At 39.8% G+C, this 20,073-nt stretch overlaps 3 protein-coding genes across 3 annotated transcripts in view; 1 reads left to right on the top strand and 2 right to left on the bottom strand.

The window, feature by feature from the left end:
• Positions 1-19,759, top strand: part of LOC126376249 (adenosine deaminase 2-like) — a 34,945-nt gene extending 15,186 nt beyond the window's left edge. Inside the window, exon 2 of the mRNA XM_050023543.1 lies at positions 19,426-19,759. The gene's annotated coding sequence lies outside the window, so the exon portion shown is untranslated. The remainder of the gene's footprint in view (positions 1-19,425) is intronic.
• LOC126376248 (adenosine deaminase 2-like) lies at positions 1,720-5,151 on the bottom strand. Its single transcript, XM_050023542.1, has one exon. It carries the CDS (start codon positions 5,118-5,120, stop codon positions 3,603-3,605), a length of 1,518 nt encoding a protein of 505 aa, XP_049879499.1. The 5' UTR covers positions 5,121-5,151; the 3' UTR covers positions 1,720-3,602.
• LOC126376407 (adenosine deaminase 2-like) lies at positions 7,766-9,259 on the bottom strand. The gene has a single exon (XM_050023733.1). It carries the CDS (start codon positions 9,257-9,259, stop codon positions 7,766-7,768), a length of 1,494 nt encoding a protein of 497 aa, XP_049879690.1.
• Positions 19,760-20,073: the final 314 nt, after the last annotated feature.

The following is a 20,073-nucleotide window of genomic DNA, read 5'->3' as shown; positions in this document are numbered from 1 at the left end:
CCCCCTGATTGTCCGAAAGTAAAGCCTTGACACGCCTCATGTAACGACTTCATACTTACTTGTGTACCATAATTAAAACACGTAATAACGCGTTCTTACCGCGTTTAAAATAGGGATATGAGACTCCCGACATTTCGACACTGTTGCAAGTGCCATGATCACGGGATGACTGATGATTTATGCTTTAATTATGATAATGGCCCCGATTCCTGCAGACACCGCCTAATTTTATTTTAGGTTATATCCGTCATTTTCGTATCCGTCGAAAAGGAAAGGGACGGATGATTCACAGCTCTTAATTTTAGGAAGAATGAGTAAATGAATGAATAACCCGGGCGAATCAAAAGGTACGTCGGTGGTATGCAATCCGTTTGACGTGCTGTCTACTTAACTGTGTCGGGTTATTGACTGATGTAAAATGTTTAGACGGTTGGTTTAGATTTGTGCTTAAAATTGACGTGTGTTCCATAAATTTTATGCTTGTCGATTACCCGTCCCTTTCCTTTTCGGCGGATAAGAAAATGACAGATATAACTTAAAATAAAATTAGATGGTATTTACAGGAATTAGCACCAATAACCGCCTAAACTTAAAACAATGTATACTTGTGTATCAATAACTAAGTAATGTACACGACAGGTCGACATGGCAATTCTCTAGTGACGTGACGTTTTCAATATCGATATATTTTTATTATGTATGTAACAAAATGTAACTGTGCGGGTGTGCGGGGCGACCCTCGCCTCCACGGCTCACCTCATGCCCCGATTGCCATGTCGACCTGTCGTCAACAGTAGGTAGTGTATTTCGAGACTACGTCGATAAAGACACGGAGTAATCGGTTACCAGGGTTATAAAAATAACGACTTTTTCTCGCTATACGTAGTGATGTACAGACATGAGCAATATAGTGTACCCACTTTAGGACTCTGTCGCACTAACATATTTGACATTTAGTGAGACTTACAGTTCAATTTGTCAAAAAAGTTAATGTGACATGGTACCAAAGTGTATACATATTAATTCTCGCGACCGTACACGTAAATAGGGGCTGCTTAACTTCCCCCCTCCCTCAGCTTAAAAAAAACATTATAAATAAGTAACAGGAAGTCATTTAACAACAAACGCGGAGCAAATCAGGTATCCATTTTTTTTAAAACAGCTTTTTCTACAGAAACCAGTCATGCCTACTTCTTTAAAAAGTCAGCCACTATAAAAACGTTCTATTTTTGTACAACTGGTTGTAGATAGTCTTACCACAGAATAAAACTACGTATAGAACTGTAACACTCCCCCCCGCTCCGATTTGCATCGGGCACCGACCTCACTCCCCCTGGGTCTTACTTTAGTCATTGAATAAGGAATAATACCACGTCTACAACGGCGTCTCTTCGCTCCCCACCAGCGGCTGAGCTAGGTTTACCTCACCCCGCCTTTCTCTTGTCTCGCTTTAGTCTTTTTTATTAATCAAGATGGGTTTGCTCTTGACTTCGTTCTTCCACGAGAAGAAGAGATCGACGTTGGAACGAACTTACCCAAAAAATGCCTATTCACCCGTGATTTAAAGGACCTCAGGTTATAAGATACAGGAAACACTGACGCCGGCAGCCCATTCCATTCCTTGGCTGTGCGCATTATATGTCCGAGCTATATTACGTATCATTCCTTATTCTATGATATTACTTAAGTATATTTTATGGCTAACAAAAAACATAGACAAAAGTTGAAAATACATTTATTTAATTGTAATCTCATCAACGGCTTAAATTAGAATACTTGACAAATATGAAATAACTATCTATAACTAATGATATTTACAATAACACAACGTAACATACATGTTATTAATAACACAGATTGTTAAAGCCTTTTTTAGAGGCGAGGCGCGTTATTACATCATCATCACCTCCCTTGCATTATCCCGTTTTCCACTGGGTCCGCTTACCTAACCTAAAGATTTGACAGGTCCGGTCTTTTACAGAAGCGACTGCTTGTCTAAAATCCAGCCCAATACAGGTCAGGGTCACATACATCCGAAACGCATTTCCAGAGAATGCAACTTTCCTCTTAATGTTATACTTTACCGTTGCCCACATTGTAATCATTAATGATCCAGATTTGGATTCGAAAACAAATTCGAAAATCATTGGTTTTGGCCCATGCTGGGATTGGAACCCGCAGCCTCCCAACGAGAGTCAAGCGTTCTTTCAACTAGGCTACCACAGCTCCAGTAGAAGTTACATAACGGTAGATACTAGTTACATAACATAACATAACAAATACTTTATTACATCCACAGAACACACAAAAGTTACAGAAACAAAGGATAAAACAAAATCTTCTATCGTGTGGGTTGTAAGGTGGATAACCTCATCAACCCTGGTGTCAGGGTTATTATTGAGCCGCCGACTCATGTAACAATTACTCACTTACACCTTTAAGTAGTAACCGGGACCAACAGCTTAACGTGCCTACCGAAGCACGGATCATTTCACACGGACAATCGAGTGATCAGCCAAACCAAACACAGAGTTTAGTTTTGTGATATGACCCTATCGGGATTCGAACCCAGGACCTCCGGATCGTAAGCTCAACGCTCAACACAACAAAAAAACAAAATACCAACATAACATAGCAAAACATCTGAACCACTCTTCTCCAGCTATGTTTTAATCCCATAGGCACATCTCTATGTGCCGTCCCAGGCTTGGTCCCTACCAAGACTCAATCGGGCACCATCCTGTGAACCACGTGATATCAATTACCTATGATCCAAAGATGAATTCAATAACTCAACTCATAAAGTCGCATTCAGTAGTTTCTCGCCGCGACAAAGATCATCTGTCTCTCTCTGTGCAGTACTGTGAGAGAGTGACGGGTGACGTATGTCGAGGCGAGAAAGAGTCGCGCGCTTACGGTGCTAAGCCCGCAGGGCTATTACGGATTCACCAGGATAACATTATTTGCACCAACAAAAGTTCTCTTACAATACAATAATATGTGATTTTAGTGCTCTAATGTGCGCAATTGAATGATTGTTTTTCCAGTCAATCAATAAGTAATTCTTCATCGCACAAAAACATGTACAGAATATGTACAGACGATGGGAGATGTTTTTTGTTTTTGCATACCTATCAAAAGATGGAAATCGTGTTATAATTATTATCATGTCAGTGTTTTTATAGCAGCAACGCGATGTAAATGAATTATAATATTTACATCTGTGTTAACACACACTTAATGCAGAAGCTAACAATTATCCACCGTAGAAAAACAGCTTACAGACCCCTTTTTTACATTTGTATCTAAAATAACCTTCTAAGAATCATTCTTTGTACCTGATGTTAAAGTAACAAGTTACTTGTTGACTTTTAAAACAACTATATAAATAAATAAACAGGTATGTATTTCTGAGGTTAAAATACGGTAAAAACAAAAGTTGTTTGATTACCAAAGTACGTTCACCTTTGAAAGGCTTATTTGATTCATTCACATTCAATCTGGCTTCTCATTGGAGAACAATAACTCCTAATTCACGTGAAAATTAAATCACTGCATAATAGCCTATTTACTCATAAGTATTCACTAATTAGTCTAATGATCTACAAACTCATTGCTAACACTTCTTTCAAAAACTCACTCCACCTTTTGTTGAACACTTTGAACAGTCTTGTTTTTCTTCTGTTTTCCAAAGCACTGTATCTTATAGAATTAATAGCTAGTTGCTTCAAGAGTCTCAAGTCCGAATGCTGATTGGCTACAGCCATGAAAGCGACGTAGAAGTCATGGGATAACGGAGCCGCTCCCCACACTCCCGGGTCGTCACTCGATAACACTACTGGCAGTCCAAAGGACAAGAAAATAGCTAAAGGATGGTTCCTCACATCACGCGATAACGCCAACACAGCATTTGATATCACATTCACTTCCACAGCTATATCTTTTTTCTTCACAAGCGACATCAGAACCGGGTGCTTTGCTAACGCGTAACCATGTCCTATCCTCTTCGTTCCCAAGAGAATAGCATCGATCAGATTCTCATCAGATTGCATTCCGAGCCAATTTGTCTCTCCAGCGTGGAAAAAGAAGTCCATATCATTCGCGTCAAGTAGCGCTGGCAAAAATTCTGACAAAGGTCTACCCACATCTTCCTGACCGACTAAGTCAAACCCTGCGAACATGTGAGGATACTCAGTTTTGATCTTTCTCGCTACGCTCACGGCTTCCTGGATGTCCTTGATATTTGCGCTACGATGTTTCGTTAAAATAAATTTTATTCCAATAAAATCTGGGTGGTCTTCTATAAACCTCTTTGTTACATCCATATGCAGTCGAACCAAAAACGTGGGATCATATTCAGATCCATCAAGTTCATATAACCGGTGGAAACCACTTCTCATTTCTATGTACATCACATTGTCATCATAGAATCTTTTCAAACTTTCGTATATGTACTTCTCGCGGACTGGTCTGTATGTAATTAAAGGCTTGGTAATAGAGTGTATGCTGTCGAAGTGGTTCCAGACGGCGTTTATGTCGGTGTCAATGTCCTTTTGGTCTCTACAGTAAAGAGTGAAGCGTTTCTTGAGTTCTGAGTCAAATTGTTCGACATCAGTCGCGTTCCTGAGTTCACTTAAAAGAGTCCAGTTGGTGGGGCAAGGTCGCTGGGGGACGCCGTCTGAGAAGCGTAATTTTAAATCGGTGCCAACATAACAACCATATAAGTGGTCCTCATACGTTAGACTGAGCATGTATTCCTCGTCCAACACAAACGTGCTATGTACATGCAGCGCCGCTCCTTTGGGCATCCGTTTGATAATTTGATAAACACGTGACTTCTCTATCTGGTCCCTGTATGTGAAGTAATGTTTTGTGAAGTTGTAATTTTCGGGGTTAGCGATGGAATTTTTGTTTTCTTCGTCCTTTAGCGTCATTAGTATGTTGTTCACTTGGAGCTCATCTTCGGAGAGTCTGAGTCCTGCTCCGACGGAGACTATTGCTTCCTGTTCGAGTAGGCTCGTCTTGTTTCTCTCGTAATCGTCGAGTGTTCGCGCACTTATTACTGTGAGCCACAGAACCGTGATAGGTATGTAAGCGTGCATTTTTTGCGCGCGGGTCATTTGACGCGCTGATGGGCCGAGCGTCTCGGGTCGCGCGTGTGTACTGGCGGGACCACGATAACTCCGTTCATATTTATACTTCACTCAGTTTTACTCTACATCAGCTGATTTGATCCAGGAGTAAGTACCTGTAAAGTAAAAATTATTTCAAGGTTATTCTTGGTTGCAACATAGGCTGGCTTACGTAAAACTGTGTGACGTTTTTTGTTACTGAATGCAAGAAAAAGTGGAATAACACCAGTTCTATTTATTGGTTTTTTCCGACGAAGTAGTGAAGTAGCAAAGCTAAAGTCAAAAATTATGTTTTATCCGTTTTCATGCTTTTGTTACTACTTAGAAGTATAGAAAAATTGTACCTACCATCATTTATTAGATGTGAAAACATAATCATGACTCTTGTGGTGTGTTAAGTAATATTGATAATACGCGAGGAGACAGGTGGCAATTAAGTAATTTTGCGTTAAGACCTATAGGGTAAATTTTCATTAAAATCATTTTGCTTTTAGGAAATGACAATGGGCAAAATATATGGAACTTGGTCCAAGAACCTCCACTGATGAGACTTGCATGTAATGAAAGCTTATGCTTTCCCTATGATTAAATTTTATCAAATACCTACTAGGTACCTACTAAGAAAAGTATATACCAATAGATACAAATAGATCTAGGGAATAAATATAAATAATCATAGATTTAGAGTCTTTATTTTTTACATTAATTGATAAATGCATTAATTACCTTAGTCTAACTAAGTACATACATATATAATTATATAAAAAATAAATATAATACAAATATAAGTAGTTATTAATTTTCTTATTCGCCGAAAAGGAAAGGGACGAATGATTGACAACTATTTAAAATAAATTAGTGAAAGAAAGGAATGAATAACACGGGAAAATAAAATAGGTATCTCGCTGATATGCAACCTCTTTGGCGTGTGCTGTCAACTTAATTATGTCGGGTAATTGGCCAATGTAAAATAGGCTTTTTTAAATTTCAGCATAAAATTTACGTGTATATTTAATAAATTTTATGCCTGTCGATTACCCGTTCCTTTCCTTTTCGGCGGATAAGAAAATGACAGGTATAACTTAAAGTAAAATTAGGAGGTGTCTGCAGGAACCGGGGCCATTATGTGTTTTAATTATGATAATAACCGCGTAAACTTAAAACAATGTATCTGTCACTTACAGCTATTGCCCAAACGTATCTTATCATAACTTATTTATTAAATTACATAAACATTATTACACATAAAAACACCAATACAACGAATAGGTACAAGAATAAGAGACAGGCTTAACTAGGTAATTGGCGGTCTTATCGCTTAAAGCGATCTCTTCCAGGTAACCGTGAGGTGGGGAGAGAAGAAATATTAAAATTATGGTTGCAAGATCTTGTACGATTATGTTACTAATTTTAATCATACAATACAATATAATAGAATAGGTACATAATTTTCAACCTAAGAAATTAATCGACTATTCGCATTTTTATTACACCACATAACATAGAGACCGCCTACATTAATGGTATGGCCAAACGTTGATTGAAATATCATTAAACGTTGACGTTTCAAGGACATGGTAAACTTAAGTTGGCTATTTCATGAAATATGACCATTTCATAAAATGGTCGAATACGTCATGAAATGGTCAATTCTACGATCTGGCCACGACTTATACACCTCTGCCTTTTGGGATACGGCGTGGTGCTATTTTATGTTTTTTTTTAGGCATACAAGTACCGGAACCCTAAATCAAACCAATGAGATAAAAGAACATTCAAATTAAATAGTTTGTTTATCACATTTTATTTATCTTATCTTTCATGACGTTTGACATACGATCTCCTTTGCCTACGTAGTTGCTAGTGGCCGAGTAGTCAAGTGGTTGAGCATTGGGCTCACAATCTGGAGGTCCCGGGTTTGAATTCTAGAGGTTACATATACAAAAAAAGTACTTTCTGATCCCTAGATTGAGGCAAATCGCCGGATAGACCGAAAGTAATCCATGCTTCGAGAGGCACGTTAAGTCGTTGGTCAGCGCTTCCCTTTTGTTCGGCCAAATAGTAAATGCTATATGTGGCGATTCTACAATAAGTCACATGATAAAAACGATGTAATTACATAGTCGTTACATGGGAAATGTCAGGGGTCTATGGAGGCTCAATATTGTTTTTACAGTGGGGATGCAGATGCTATGTTATAACCCCCCTCATACCCCGACCTCCGTGGTCCAATGGTTGGTATTATTATTGTTACAAATTCAAATTACGTGTTAATTAATTGAAGCCGTGGTCGCAACTTTGAGGTCGCAGGTTCGAATCCAGCACGGGACTAATCCAATGATTGTCGAGTTTGTTTTCAAATTCATGTTTGGATCATAAATGATTGTCACGTGCTCAGCGGTGAAGGAAAACATCGTGAGGAAACCCACATCCCCGAGAAATGCATTTTGGGTATGTGACCTAATCTGTATCGGGCTGGTTTTCCCTTCACGGGTTGGAAGGTCAGACAGGCAGTCGCTTCTGTAAAAAACCGGACCTGTCAAATCTACAAGTAAGATAAGCGGACCGTGTGAAAAACGGGATAATGCTAGGAAGATGGTGTGTTAAAATTACATCAGCATATTTTTTTCGATCTACAAATTCATCGCTAACACTTCCTTCAAAAACTTATCCCACCTTTTGTTGAACACTTCAAACAATCTGTTCTTCCTTCGGTTCTCTAACGCACAATATCTTATGGAGTTAATAGCCAGTTGCTTCAAGAGTCTCAAGTCTGAGTGCTGATTAGCCACAGCCATGAAAGCAACGTAGAAGTCATCAGATAACGGTGCTGCTCCCCACATGCCCGGGTAATCACTGGATAATACCACTGGTAGTCCAAAGGCCAAGAAAATTGCTAGAGGATGCTGTCTCATATCACGCAGTAGACGGAACACTACACTAGATATCACAGTCACTTCCACAGCTATCTCTCTCTTCTTCACAAGCGACATCAGAACTGGATGCCTCGCCAATGCGTACCCATGACCAATCCTCCTCGTTTCTAAGAGGATAGCATCGAATAAATTCTCATCAGACTGCATTCCAAGCCAGTTTGTCTCTCCCGCGTGGAAAAAGAAGTCTATATCTTCTTTCACATCAAGTAATGCTTGTATAAATTCTGATAAAGGCTTGCCCACATCCTCTTGACCGACTAAGTCAAACCCTGCGAACGCCTGAGGATACTCAGATTTGATATTTTTCGCTACGTTCACAGCTTCCTGGATGTCCTTGATATTTGCGCTACGATGTTGTGTTAAAATGAATTTTATTCCAATAAAATCTGGATGGTCTTCTTTAAACCTCTCTGTTACGTCCATATACAGCTGCACCAAATGCGAGGGATCATGCTCTGTTCCATTCAGCTCATATAACCTGTGCAAACCTCCTCTAACTTCAACATACATAACATTGTCATCATAGAATCTTTTCAAACATTCGTATATGTACTTCTCGCGCACTGGTCTGTATGATAGTAAGGACTTGGTAACAGCATGGACATTACCGAATTGTTTCCAGATGCTATTGACGTCATTGCTTTTTTGGTCTGTTGAGTATATTGTGAAGCGCTTCTTGAGTTCTGAATCAAAGTGTTTGACATCAGTTGCATTCCTAAGTTCACTTAACAGAGTCCACTTAGTGGGACAGGGCTGATGAGGTATGCCATCTGAGAAGTACAATTTTAAATCGACGCCGACGTAACAGCCGTATAAGTGATTCTCATACGTCAAACTAACTTTATAGTCCGCGTCCAACACAAATACGTTATGTACATGCAGAACAGCTCCTTTGGGCATTCGTTTTATAATCTGATAAACGCGTGACTTCTCTGTCTGATCTCTGTATGTGAAGTAATGCTTTGAAAAGGTGTCATTTTTTGGATTAGCGATGTAATTTTTGTTTTCTGTATTCTTCAGTGTCATTAGTATGTTGTTCACTTGTAGTTCATCTTTAGATAGCTGAAGTTCTGCACCAACGGAATGGATAGCTTCCTGTTCAAGTAGATTTGTCTTGTTTTTGTCATAATTGTCTAATGTTCGTACACTGATCACTGTGAGACACAAAGTCGTGATTGAAATGGCGCGCATTTTGTAGATCACATAGGCACCATAAGCGTACTTACTATTTACTATTTCTTTATTCATTATATTTATACTTGACTCTGTATCAACTGGGATCGATCCTGGAGTATCTGTAAAGTAAAAACGATTTCAAGGTCATTGGTTATTATACAATTTCTTCGTATGGAAACTTATACATTAACACACGTGTGCCTAAAAGACCAAAAAACAAGAAAAATAAAAGATATCGCTCTAGACATCGAACCAAATAAAGTAAACTTAATTGAATTCGGAAATGGACAGGAGATTCCACTTGATAATCATTCAGCATTGTGGGCTGAATCATCCCACAAAGTTTTCGATATGATGTCACTAACACCCTGAATAAAATATCTACCACGCCGCTTTGCTTTGACCATGCCTATTCAATCTTCCTCAAAACTAGATTTTTTTTAACGTGACTTATTGTAGATTTGCCGCAAATGGCATTAACTACTTAGCCGGACAAATGAAGTCGCTGTCATCCGGTACAACGTTTAAGACAACAGCGTGAGGCGTGAACCTCGTCTCAAGACTTTGTCTGAAAGGATAATATTTGAACAAATTTGAAAGAATGAATCGCCAAAAATGTTAATGTGACATGGTACCAAAGTGTATACATATTAATGCTCGTGACCGTACCTACCACCTTAGACCACAATTTAATTTACCATCAGGTCAGATTGTGATCAAACACAAATCTATCATTAATCAAGAAATTAATGTTATACGTAGGTATATTAGATTACGTTTACTAATTGACAAATCAATTAGTGTAAAAAAATTTTAACAAAAAAAAACCGACTTCAAACGCAAAACTAAAAAGCAATAAATAAATTTACTTCGCACAAAGTAATTAGTACGTATTTTCAATTAGTTAATTATTTTATAAATCTGAAGCCGGTGCCAAGGAAATGCTACAACGAAGTACCGATTCATATATTTTTCAATACTGATTGTTTTGTAATTTTTTGTTTGACATTGTTTTGTAATTGCTTTGATATAGGTATTAAACAATATTGTGTGTACATAGTAATTTGATATTGTAGTAGGGTTGTTGTAGCATTTACTTGGCACCGACTTCAGAATTATAAAATAATTAACTAATTGAAAATACGTACTAATTACTTTGTGCGAAGTAAATTTATTTATTGCTTTTTAGTTTTGCGTTTGAAGTCGGTTTTTTTTTGTTAAAAATTTTATTTTATTTTACGATTTTAAGTGATGGTTAGACCGAGCAAGGATGCAGACAGACAGATTTTCTGATTTATATTCATATATAATAATATAATATATTATTAGTAGTGATCACAATTATTATTGATGAACATGTTTACACACACACACTCACACACGCGCTAACGCACACGAGCACACGCGCACGTACACACGCACACACACAGACACACGCACACACGCACACACACAGACACACGCACACACACACACACACACACACACACACACACGCGCGCGCGCACACACACGCACACACACACACATGTGTATGTGTACATACACACATGTGGTTGTCAGTGGAAGCTGCTATCATACACACTCACGCATACATATAGATACAGTAGATTTCGCGTGGTTCGCTCGCTGCTAAAGCAGCTCGCGTGTCCTGTTTATTCGAAACTGTCCCTCTTCGTATGGCGGCCATCTTGTTTTTCCGCCACTTTGTTCTTTTTCACCGGCGACAGAATTTGACCAAGATTTAAATGGGTGTCGTGGAAACAAACAAAATCCAGGTGCAATAGGTTTGCCAGGCCGTAGGATGTCTCCCTGATTGGGAGCAGTTTTCAAAGATGACGTTCCGATCACACGCCTATACATCATTTTTACCCCCAAGACATTTTCTGGAAAAACAAAATTTTGTATGGCGGCCATCTTGTTTTTTCGCCATTTTGTATTTTTTTCACCGGCCATTAAATTCGACCAAGATTTAAATAGGTTTCGTGAAAGAAAAATTGGTTCAGGTGTGATAGTTTCGCCAGGCCGTAGGGTGTCACCCTGATGCGGAGCAGTTTTCGAAAATCGGGAAGTATTTCCATACTTAACATGACGATCCGACCACAACCCCGATATATATTTTATATCCCGAGACATTTTCTGAAAAAACAAAATTGTGTATGGCGGCCATCTTGTTTTTCCGCCATTTTGTTTTTTTTTACGCGCTATGGAATTTGACCAAGATTTAAATAAGTGCTCTGAAAGAAATATTGGTTCACGTGCGATAGTTTTGCCAGGCCGTAGAGTATCTCTCTGATGCGGAGCAGTTTTTGGTGATCAGAAAGTATTTCCGTACTCTACATGACGTTTTGAGTAAGCGCCCCATACATTATTTTTACCCAAACGGGCTTCTTCCAAAATCGACAAAATTTTGTATGGCGGCCATCTTTTTTTTCCGCCATTTTGTTTTTTTGCACCGGCGATTGGATTTGATCAAGATTTAAATACGTTTCGTGAAAGAAAAATTGCTCCAGGTTGTATAGTTTTGCCAGGCCATAGGGTATCTCCCTGATGCTGACCAGTTTTCGAAGGCCGGGAAGTTTTCCCGAAGCCTAAAGATCGATCCGATCAATATGACTTTACAAACGCACTAGTCGCTCCTACGATTTTTGAAAATTCCCCTCGATTTCTCTGGTCTTCCATCATCAGATCCTGACTTCCTTGACATGGGACCCCCTTGGGTATATCTCCTTTCAAACAAAAAAAGAATTATCAAAATCGGTTCATATACGACGAAGATATGCCCGAACAAACATAAAAAAAAAAAAAAAAAAAAAAAAAAAAAAAAAAAAAATATACGGTCGAATTGAGAACCTCCTCCTTTTTTGAAGTCGGTAAAAAGAAGTTAAGTAATTCAGTGGAGTACTAAACTCTAATTTTCATTTTGTATCCACAAATCGACAATCACTATTTGACCTCTGAATCTTCGTTTTCCAGTATAGTATGTTCCAATTGGGGTAGTCAGAGAGGTAACTATAGAGGTACTATCCATTATTATTTATTTATTTATAAAAGTACATACACATGACGAGGAAAATATACAATGAATGAAAAAAGAAACAAAAAGAAAACTAAAATTATAAATATCATAAAAAAACACTAAAAAAAAATTACAATTCCACACAAGATAAACTAGATATTCATGGTAAGGAAAAGTGAATTCTGAAAATTTTGATATTTGCAATAACTCAAATAGTTACCTAAATGCTTGGGTCAAACTAAGGTTATCAACTAAACAACTTTAAATAGGTCAATGTCCGCTGTTTTAGTTAATAAGATAATTATTTGCAGGCGTTTAAAATATCTTGTAAACATATTTGTAAATTATACACCCACTCCTTGGCAACTATGTCTGAGTCCCATGTGATAGGCGGAGAGCCTATTGCCACTAACTAGGCACAGGTGTGATGCGGTGAACTCCAGAACCCGCGCTACTCACAAAAATAAAAAGCAACAATCTAAACTGCTACTTTGCAATGAAAATTCAGTCAGGCGTTACAAGTTACAAGGGGAGAATGAACAAGACCTTGCTTGTTGCATAAACGTTGTCCGCGAGTGGACAGTCAGCTTACTCCACGTTATGTTAGTTCAACTATCTACCCACAGATGGCGCCACAGTATTAAATCTTGTAATTTTTTTATAAAGTGCCATCTATCGAGGAGTAGTAACAACAGTAGTTTTATGTAGTTTCGGAAAAGTCACTTTTTTGAAACTCGTAACCATAATAGGGATACGATTGATAAATGCACACATCATCATCATCAGCCCATTAACGTCCCCACTACTGGGGCACGGGCCTTCCACATGGATAGATAGGGAGATCGGGCCATAAACCATCACGCGGGCCCAGTGCGGATTGATGGTTATTAACGACTGCTAATGCAGCCGGGACCAACGGCTTAACGTGCCTTCCGAAGCACGGAGGAGCTCGAGATGACTTTTTTTTTGTGGTCACCCATCCTATGACCGGCCTTTGCGAAAGTTGCTTACCGCTCCAATATGGAAATGCACACATTTAGATACATTAACAAGTAATCACATAAATGCAATTGAGTAAAGGCACGTTAAGCTGTTGGTCCCGGTTACTACTTACTGACGTAAGCAGTCGATACATTTTTTTTTATTTTTTTAATTCAAAGTAATAATAAACATTACACACGAGCCATATAAGGGGTCTTTGGCGGCTCAATAGTAACCTTGACACCAGGGTTGATGAGGTTGGTACTCCGCCTCACAACCCACACGATAGAAGAAGAATTGAGTAAAGGCGGCTTTCTCGCCGGAAGCGATCTACCAGACAACTTTTTTAGTAAGTATCTGATCTACCTAACCCCCAAAAAGGTATACCGTGATGGCAACTCACTCACCCATCTCTAAGCGCGTGTCCCATCATAAATTTGGCCACATCGTGCGTGATGGGCCATTGCGGATGGTCACGACCCTAATTACCAGATAAATGCACCTTCGGCCGGTGTCATCACGGCACATTATCGTTTGACCTGAAACGCGACAGATAAGCACCTCGAAGAAAAGCTACAGGGTGGTTTTAATTTATCTGTTTGTATTGTTGAACACCTTCCGTGGTCTAGTGGTTAGAGCATTGGGCTCACGATCCAGACATCTCGGGTTCGAATCCCGGGGGTATGGAGCATACTCCACCACGTCGCTCCACTGCGGGTCAAATATTTTTTCTCCCTAGCATTATACCGTTTTTCCCAGGGTCCGCTTGCCTAACCTGAAAATGTCGACAGGTCCGGTTTTTTACAGAAGCGACTGCCTGTCTGACCTTCCAACCCGGGATGGGAAAACCAGCCCAATACAGGTTAGGTCACATACCTCCGAAAGCGCTTTTCTCTGGAACGTGGGTTTCCTCACGATGTTTTCCTTCACCACTGAGCACGTGATAATCATTTATAATCCAAGTATGAACTCAAAAACAAGTTCGACAATCATTGGTTTAGGCTTTTGCTGGATTCGAATCTGCAACCTCAAAATGAGAGGCAAGCGTTCTGCCAACTGGCCACCACGGCTCTAGGTCAAATATATAACGGAAATTAAAAAAAAACTTCTTTGTTTTCAGAACATCCTATATAGTTGCGCCGCAAGTTAAACATGTCTAAGATTGGTAATCGCAGCTCACGATTTGACCCTAACGTTTTTTTAAACTACCTCGCAACTAGCCGCTTCCCGTGACTTCTCTCGTAGTCGTTTATAAGTACTCTTGCATACTTGTAACACAAAATAGCATCACGCGTGAGTCCCGGGGTAGGCGTACAGATAAAATATTGTCAACTTACTTATTTCTTCGTTTATTTATTTATTTTATTTTATTTATTTTACTTTATTTTATTTTATTTATTTTATTTTGGTAACTTACAGCGATAGTATACAGTATATGTGTTATTTGATTCCAATGCACACCATCTAATTTTATTTTAAGTTATACCTGCCCATTTTCTTATCCACCGAAAAGGAAAGTTTGTGTTCTACTCCACCGGGATTCGAACCCGGGACCTCCAGATTGTATACCACTGGACCACCAAGGCCGTTATGAGTTACTCAGGTACACTAACAACTCCACCAAGTGGGTTACTACCACGGAATAGAAGAAAGTGGATGGAAAGGCCCTAACGCGCATTTTATATGAGAACTGCTGTCGCCGGTTCAAACCTGCTCTTTTTGACTAACTACTTCTGCAAACAGATAAATAAGACAGTTCGACTGCTTCTCAAATTCCATAGTCACATTACCGGCAAAGTATATTCAGGCAGCAATTTCATAATTTCTTTTCGTAAGTTACTGCATACAAAAGTATTTTTTTGATAAATAGCCGATCATACTAAGGTTTTTACTTTTCCTATCATTACCATCACCATCAGCCCATTAACGTCCCCACTGCTGGGGCACGGGCCTTCCCTATGGATGGATAGGGAGATCGGGCCTTAAACCATCACGCGGGCCCAGTTCGGAATGATGGCTATTAACGACGGCTAATGCAGCCGGGACCAACGGCTTAACGTGCCTTCCGAAGCACGGAGGAGCTCGAGATGAAAACTTTTTTTTGTGGTCACCCATCCTATGACTGGCCTTTGCGAAAGTTGCTTAACTTCAACAATCGCAGACCGAGCGCGTTTACCGCTGCGTCACCGAGCTTCTCATTCCTGTAAATTCTTGTAACTTTTCCTGTAATAAGGAGGAGTTTACTTGCATGATAGTCGATATTAGATTTTTTTGCTGTGCGGGTTATAATGCACAAGACGACCTTTTAATATACTATCGTGGAGCTCAGTGCGTCGTATAGTTTGCGGACGAGTGGAGTGCAAAGTTGAAATATGAACTATTTACTCATACTTGTATGGCGCGCGTTTCGTGCTCACTTGGCCCTTAAATTCCAAGTACTACATCCAATTTTCACAGCTACATTCAACCTCTAACATTTATTCTCACAAACTCTTCAAATTCAACAACTGACAATGTAATAATAGCCATAGCAGGACGCATTCAATTGATGTTTTGGGGGACCAGCCACTTAGACAGAATTGTTTTGTATAAGCAAATATTTTCAAACCGGGGCCCGCTATTGTCAAATTGACCGAATGATTGGAGGGGGATGAATGGGACAGACTTTCGGACGTAATCTAATTGAGGTCATACAATGGATGGGATGCGTTTGAGTGTCGTTTTTGAATCGTTTCAATACGGATTGCATTCACCATTATCAACGTTTCCCAAGTAGCCGGTCGTAGCCATTTCGTGGCAAATATACAAAAAATACCCCGTTTTCACAGGGTTCCCTTCATCACTTATTTAAGAGCCACGCTCTTGTCGGCGTGGCATTCTCCATGCTACGTTTTTAGGGAAACATAGAGCAGTTTCCCTCTTGCCTTCCGCCCCGCAGTCACTCTGACGCGAGAGGAATGACACCCAGAGTAGTATTATATTTCAAAGCCGTACTAAGACCTAAAAAAGTAGCATGGAAAATGCTGCACCGACAAGAGCGTGGCTCTTAAATTGATGATGGATTAGACTAGGACTCCTGTTCTCCGCCTCTGAATAGTACTGTCAGTTAAAGAAAAGGGACGGATGTTTTAAAATAAATGAATAATCCGGGCGAATAAAATAGGCACCTCGCTGATATGCCACCTCTTTGGCGTGTGATGTCAACTTAATTCTGTCGGATTATTGGCCAATATATAACATTGGAAGGATTTTTAAATTTCTGCCTAAAATTTACGTGTGTTCCATAAATTTTGACATGTCGATTATCTATCCCTTTCATTTTCGGCGGATAAGAAAATGACATAGATAATGTGTTCTAGAATCAGCACCAATATTCCACTAGTCATTGAATTTCAATATCCATACCATCATATTTTGGTCATATCATAATTGGACGTAATATACGATCCCGACGACCCGATTACTTTAGCCATAGAGGCGGCCAATCAGCTCGCGACACCAAACATTTCAGAACCCCGATACCGACCCCACCGGCGCGCGGCGAGGTCGACGATTTCTTCATTCAGCGCTTATCGCTTTCGACCCACTAGAGTCGATTCTTTCAAATATTCTTCATCTCAGACGACGCCCTGAGCCGAGGTTCGCACCCAACTGGGCACCCTCAGAGCTGTTGTTTTAAATTTTGTACTAGGTGAGAGCCCTCAGCACTCCCCGTTTGTCCGGCCAAGTGGTTAATGTCATTTGTGACAAATCTACAATAAATCACGTAAAAAAAAAAACTATTGGCCAAACGTGTCTTAATTCTGTCGGGTAACTGGCCAATGTAAAATTTTGAGAGGGACTTTTTTCTGCCTAAAATTATTGACGTGTAAATTTTGCGCCTGTCGATTATCCCTTTCATTTTCGGCGTATAAGAAAATGACAGTTATAACTTTTAACCTAACTTAACTTTAATTTAACTTTTTTTTTACTTTTTTTAAATTTATTAATTATTACTTTTTTAATTTATTAAACATAGATTGTGTGTACTGGAATCAACTCCATTATTACATCGCTGCACCGTCTTTGTCCCTATAGAGACAGTTTTTTTCTATAACAATTACCAACGGCGACATTCTTCCAAAGAATGACATTCGTGTCACTCAACAGTAGGACTATAACCAGCGATGTGCCGTCCGCGGGAATATTCCCACTTCGGGAACATTCCCGGCAGTATAAAGGCGGAAAAGTTACGTAAAAAAAGCTTTATTAGCCTATGCGTAGATAGGACATAAACTGCCTATATACGTCCCAATGCTGGGCACAGGCCTCCCCTCAATCAACCGGAGGGGGTATGGAGCATAACTCCACCACGCTGCTCCAATGCGGGTTGGTGGAGGTGTTTTTACGACTAATAGCCAGGACCAACGGCTTAACGTGCCCTCCGAAGCACGGAATAATCTTACTTTTTCGGATAATCAGGTGATTCAAGCCTGAAAAGCCCTTACCAAACAAAGGACAGTCTCACAAAGTGATTTCGACAATGACCCCATCGGGAATCGAACCCGGACCTCCAGATCGTGGGCCTAACGCTCTCACCACTAGACCACGGAGGCTGTCTGGCGTAGATAGGATCAGAGTACGAAAAAGAACAATTAAAAAAAAAGCACTCAGTCTCCTTACTATTAAAGAGTTTTTACAACAGGAACATTTCCACTTTGGGAAGATTCCAGTGAACGCCACATGACTGACTGTAACCTATTAATTTCTACAAATTGAGTCCCTCTTTTTCGAAAAACACAATGATAATTGTTTTAGCAACTGTCTTCGACGAATTGCGACCACAGAGCAGGTAACGGAATAGACTTATGGAATACAAGCTTTTGCTCGCGGCTTCGCTCGCGTTAAATTAGGGGTTCCCCTTTCCTAATGTACCAGTTTTTTAGCTTCCTACATTGAAAACGGCCAAAAGTCCCACATAAAATTTCACCCCCTCTTTGAAGGGGTTAGGGGCAGATTCCAATAAAAAAGATGCACGATTTTTTGTTAGTCACAAGTAGTCCGCGTAGATACCAATTTTTAGCTTTCTACCTTGAAAATTGCGGAATGCTTCATACTAACTTCCACCCCCCATTTTAGGGAAGAGGGGAGTGAGAAAGAGACAAAAAATAGTCTATATCACTCTGCATCCTTTCAACTATCTTCTCTTAAAAAATATACGTCAATTCGTCACTCCGTTTTGCCGTGAAAGACGGACAAAAAAACAGGCAGACACACACATACAATTTCCCATTCTTCTTCTTCTTATCGTGTGGGTTGTGAGGTGACGTACCAACCTCATCAACCCTGGTGTCAGGGTTACTATTAAGCCGCCAAAGGCCCCTGACATGACTCATGTAACGACTACTTACTTACATCAGTAAGTAGTAACCGGGACCAACGGCTTAACGTGCCTTCCGAAGCACCCATTCCCATTTATAATATTAGTATGGATACAAACAAACCTTCAGATCGTGAGCCCAATTCTCTTACCACTGGACCACATAAGCTCACAACTATATCCCAATTGGGGTAGTCAGAGGTACATCCATCGCAAGATGAACTAAGTACCCACACCTCACCGAGCGTTCGGTTAGACCAAAGGTAGGTGTAGCTGGGAGAATTAAATTAAAAAAAATAATACATAAACCACGTATCAGCCGCCGTTGGTGCCGGACACTATTTACTGATGTAAGTATATAGTGGTTACATGAGTCATCTTCTTCTTCTATCGTGTCGTGATCTACCTGATTGTCCAAAAGTAAGATGATCCGTGCTTCGGAAGGCACGTTAAGCCGTTGGTCCCGGTTACTACTTACTGATGTAAGTTAGTAGTCGTTACATGAGTCATGTTAGGGGCCTTTGGCGGCTCAATAGTAACCCACACCAGGGTTGATGAGGTTGGTAATCCACCTCTCAACCCACACGAGAGAAGAAAAGAACAGCCAAGTCTAGGCGCTTGTTGGTCTGTGCGGCGGTGTGACAAAAGGCGATCGGTGTATAGAATAGACAGCATTGTCAGAAATTAATTGGATCTGGGAAAAAAAAACTGTTGCTCCTTTGTTTTGTAAGAAACTGTCGCGGTTTCAAATTACCTATTATAGGAAGTGCGGAGCAGCGTGGTGGAGTAGGTATTAATTATTATTTTTTTATATACTTACAGGCTAAAGTGGGACTGGGCTGGACACGTGTGCCAAATGCATCCGGAACGATGGGCAAAGATCATCACGCACTGGGTACCACGGGACGGACACCGTAGACGTGGTAGACCCCGGAAACGATGGCGCGATGATCTCGACGGTTATCGAAAAGACTGGATAGAGCTCGCACAGAACCGGGGTACTTGGAAAGACATGGGGGAGGCCTTTGCTCAGCAGTCATAATTTTAATCAAAAAAAAGGCATACGCCACGCTTTCTCATTATTACATTTAAAGAACTTACTTACACAAAAGAAATCTTTACCATTCACCTAGGTGCTTACTTAATTATAATAGAAACACACATTGATCGACAGTAGGCATTCGCTGCTACATGCAGTGGCTCATTAACAAACTTTATATAATATTGTTTTATTACTTTTGATGTAATATCCGCTATAGTAATGAATATTTTGTGCTCATCTAGGTATCAAATATGAATCAAAAGATACAGCCTTTTAAAAGTTGAACTTTGAGACTCTCTGACAGACAAACGGAAAGACGCAAAAACGGTTTAGTACTTACTATACAGTCATGAGCAATATAATGTACCCACTTTAGGACTCTGTCGCACTAACATATTTGACATTTAGTGAGACTTACAGTTCAATTT

The sequence above is a fragment of the Pectinophora gossypiella genome, chromosome 20 (assembly GCF_024362695.1).
Source record: "Pectinophora gossypiella chromosome 20, ilPecGoss1.1, whole genome shotgun sequence".
NCBI classification, from domain to species: domain Eukaryota; kingdom Metazoa; phylum Arthropoda; class Insecta; order Lepidoptera; family Gelechiidae; genus Pectinophora; species Pectinophora gossypiella.
This window is presented reverse-complemented; position numbering and strand designations above follow the sequence as displayed.

Excerpts from the sequence above, each read along its gene's own strand:
- LOC126376248 (XM_050023542.1), bottom strand. The coding sequence starts at position 5,120 with ATGACCCGCGCGCAAAAAATGCACGCTTACATACCTATCACGGTTCTG.
- LOC126376407 (XM_050023733.1), bottom strand. The coding sequence starts at position 9,259 with ATGCGCGCCATTTCAATCACGACTTTGTGTCTCACAGTGATCAGTGTA.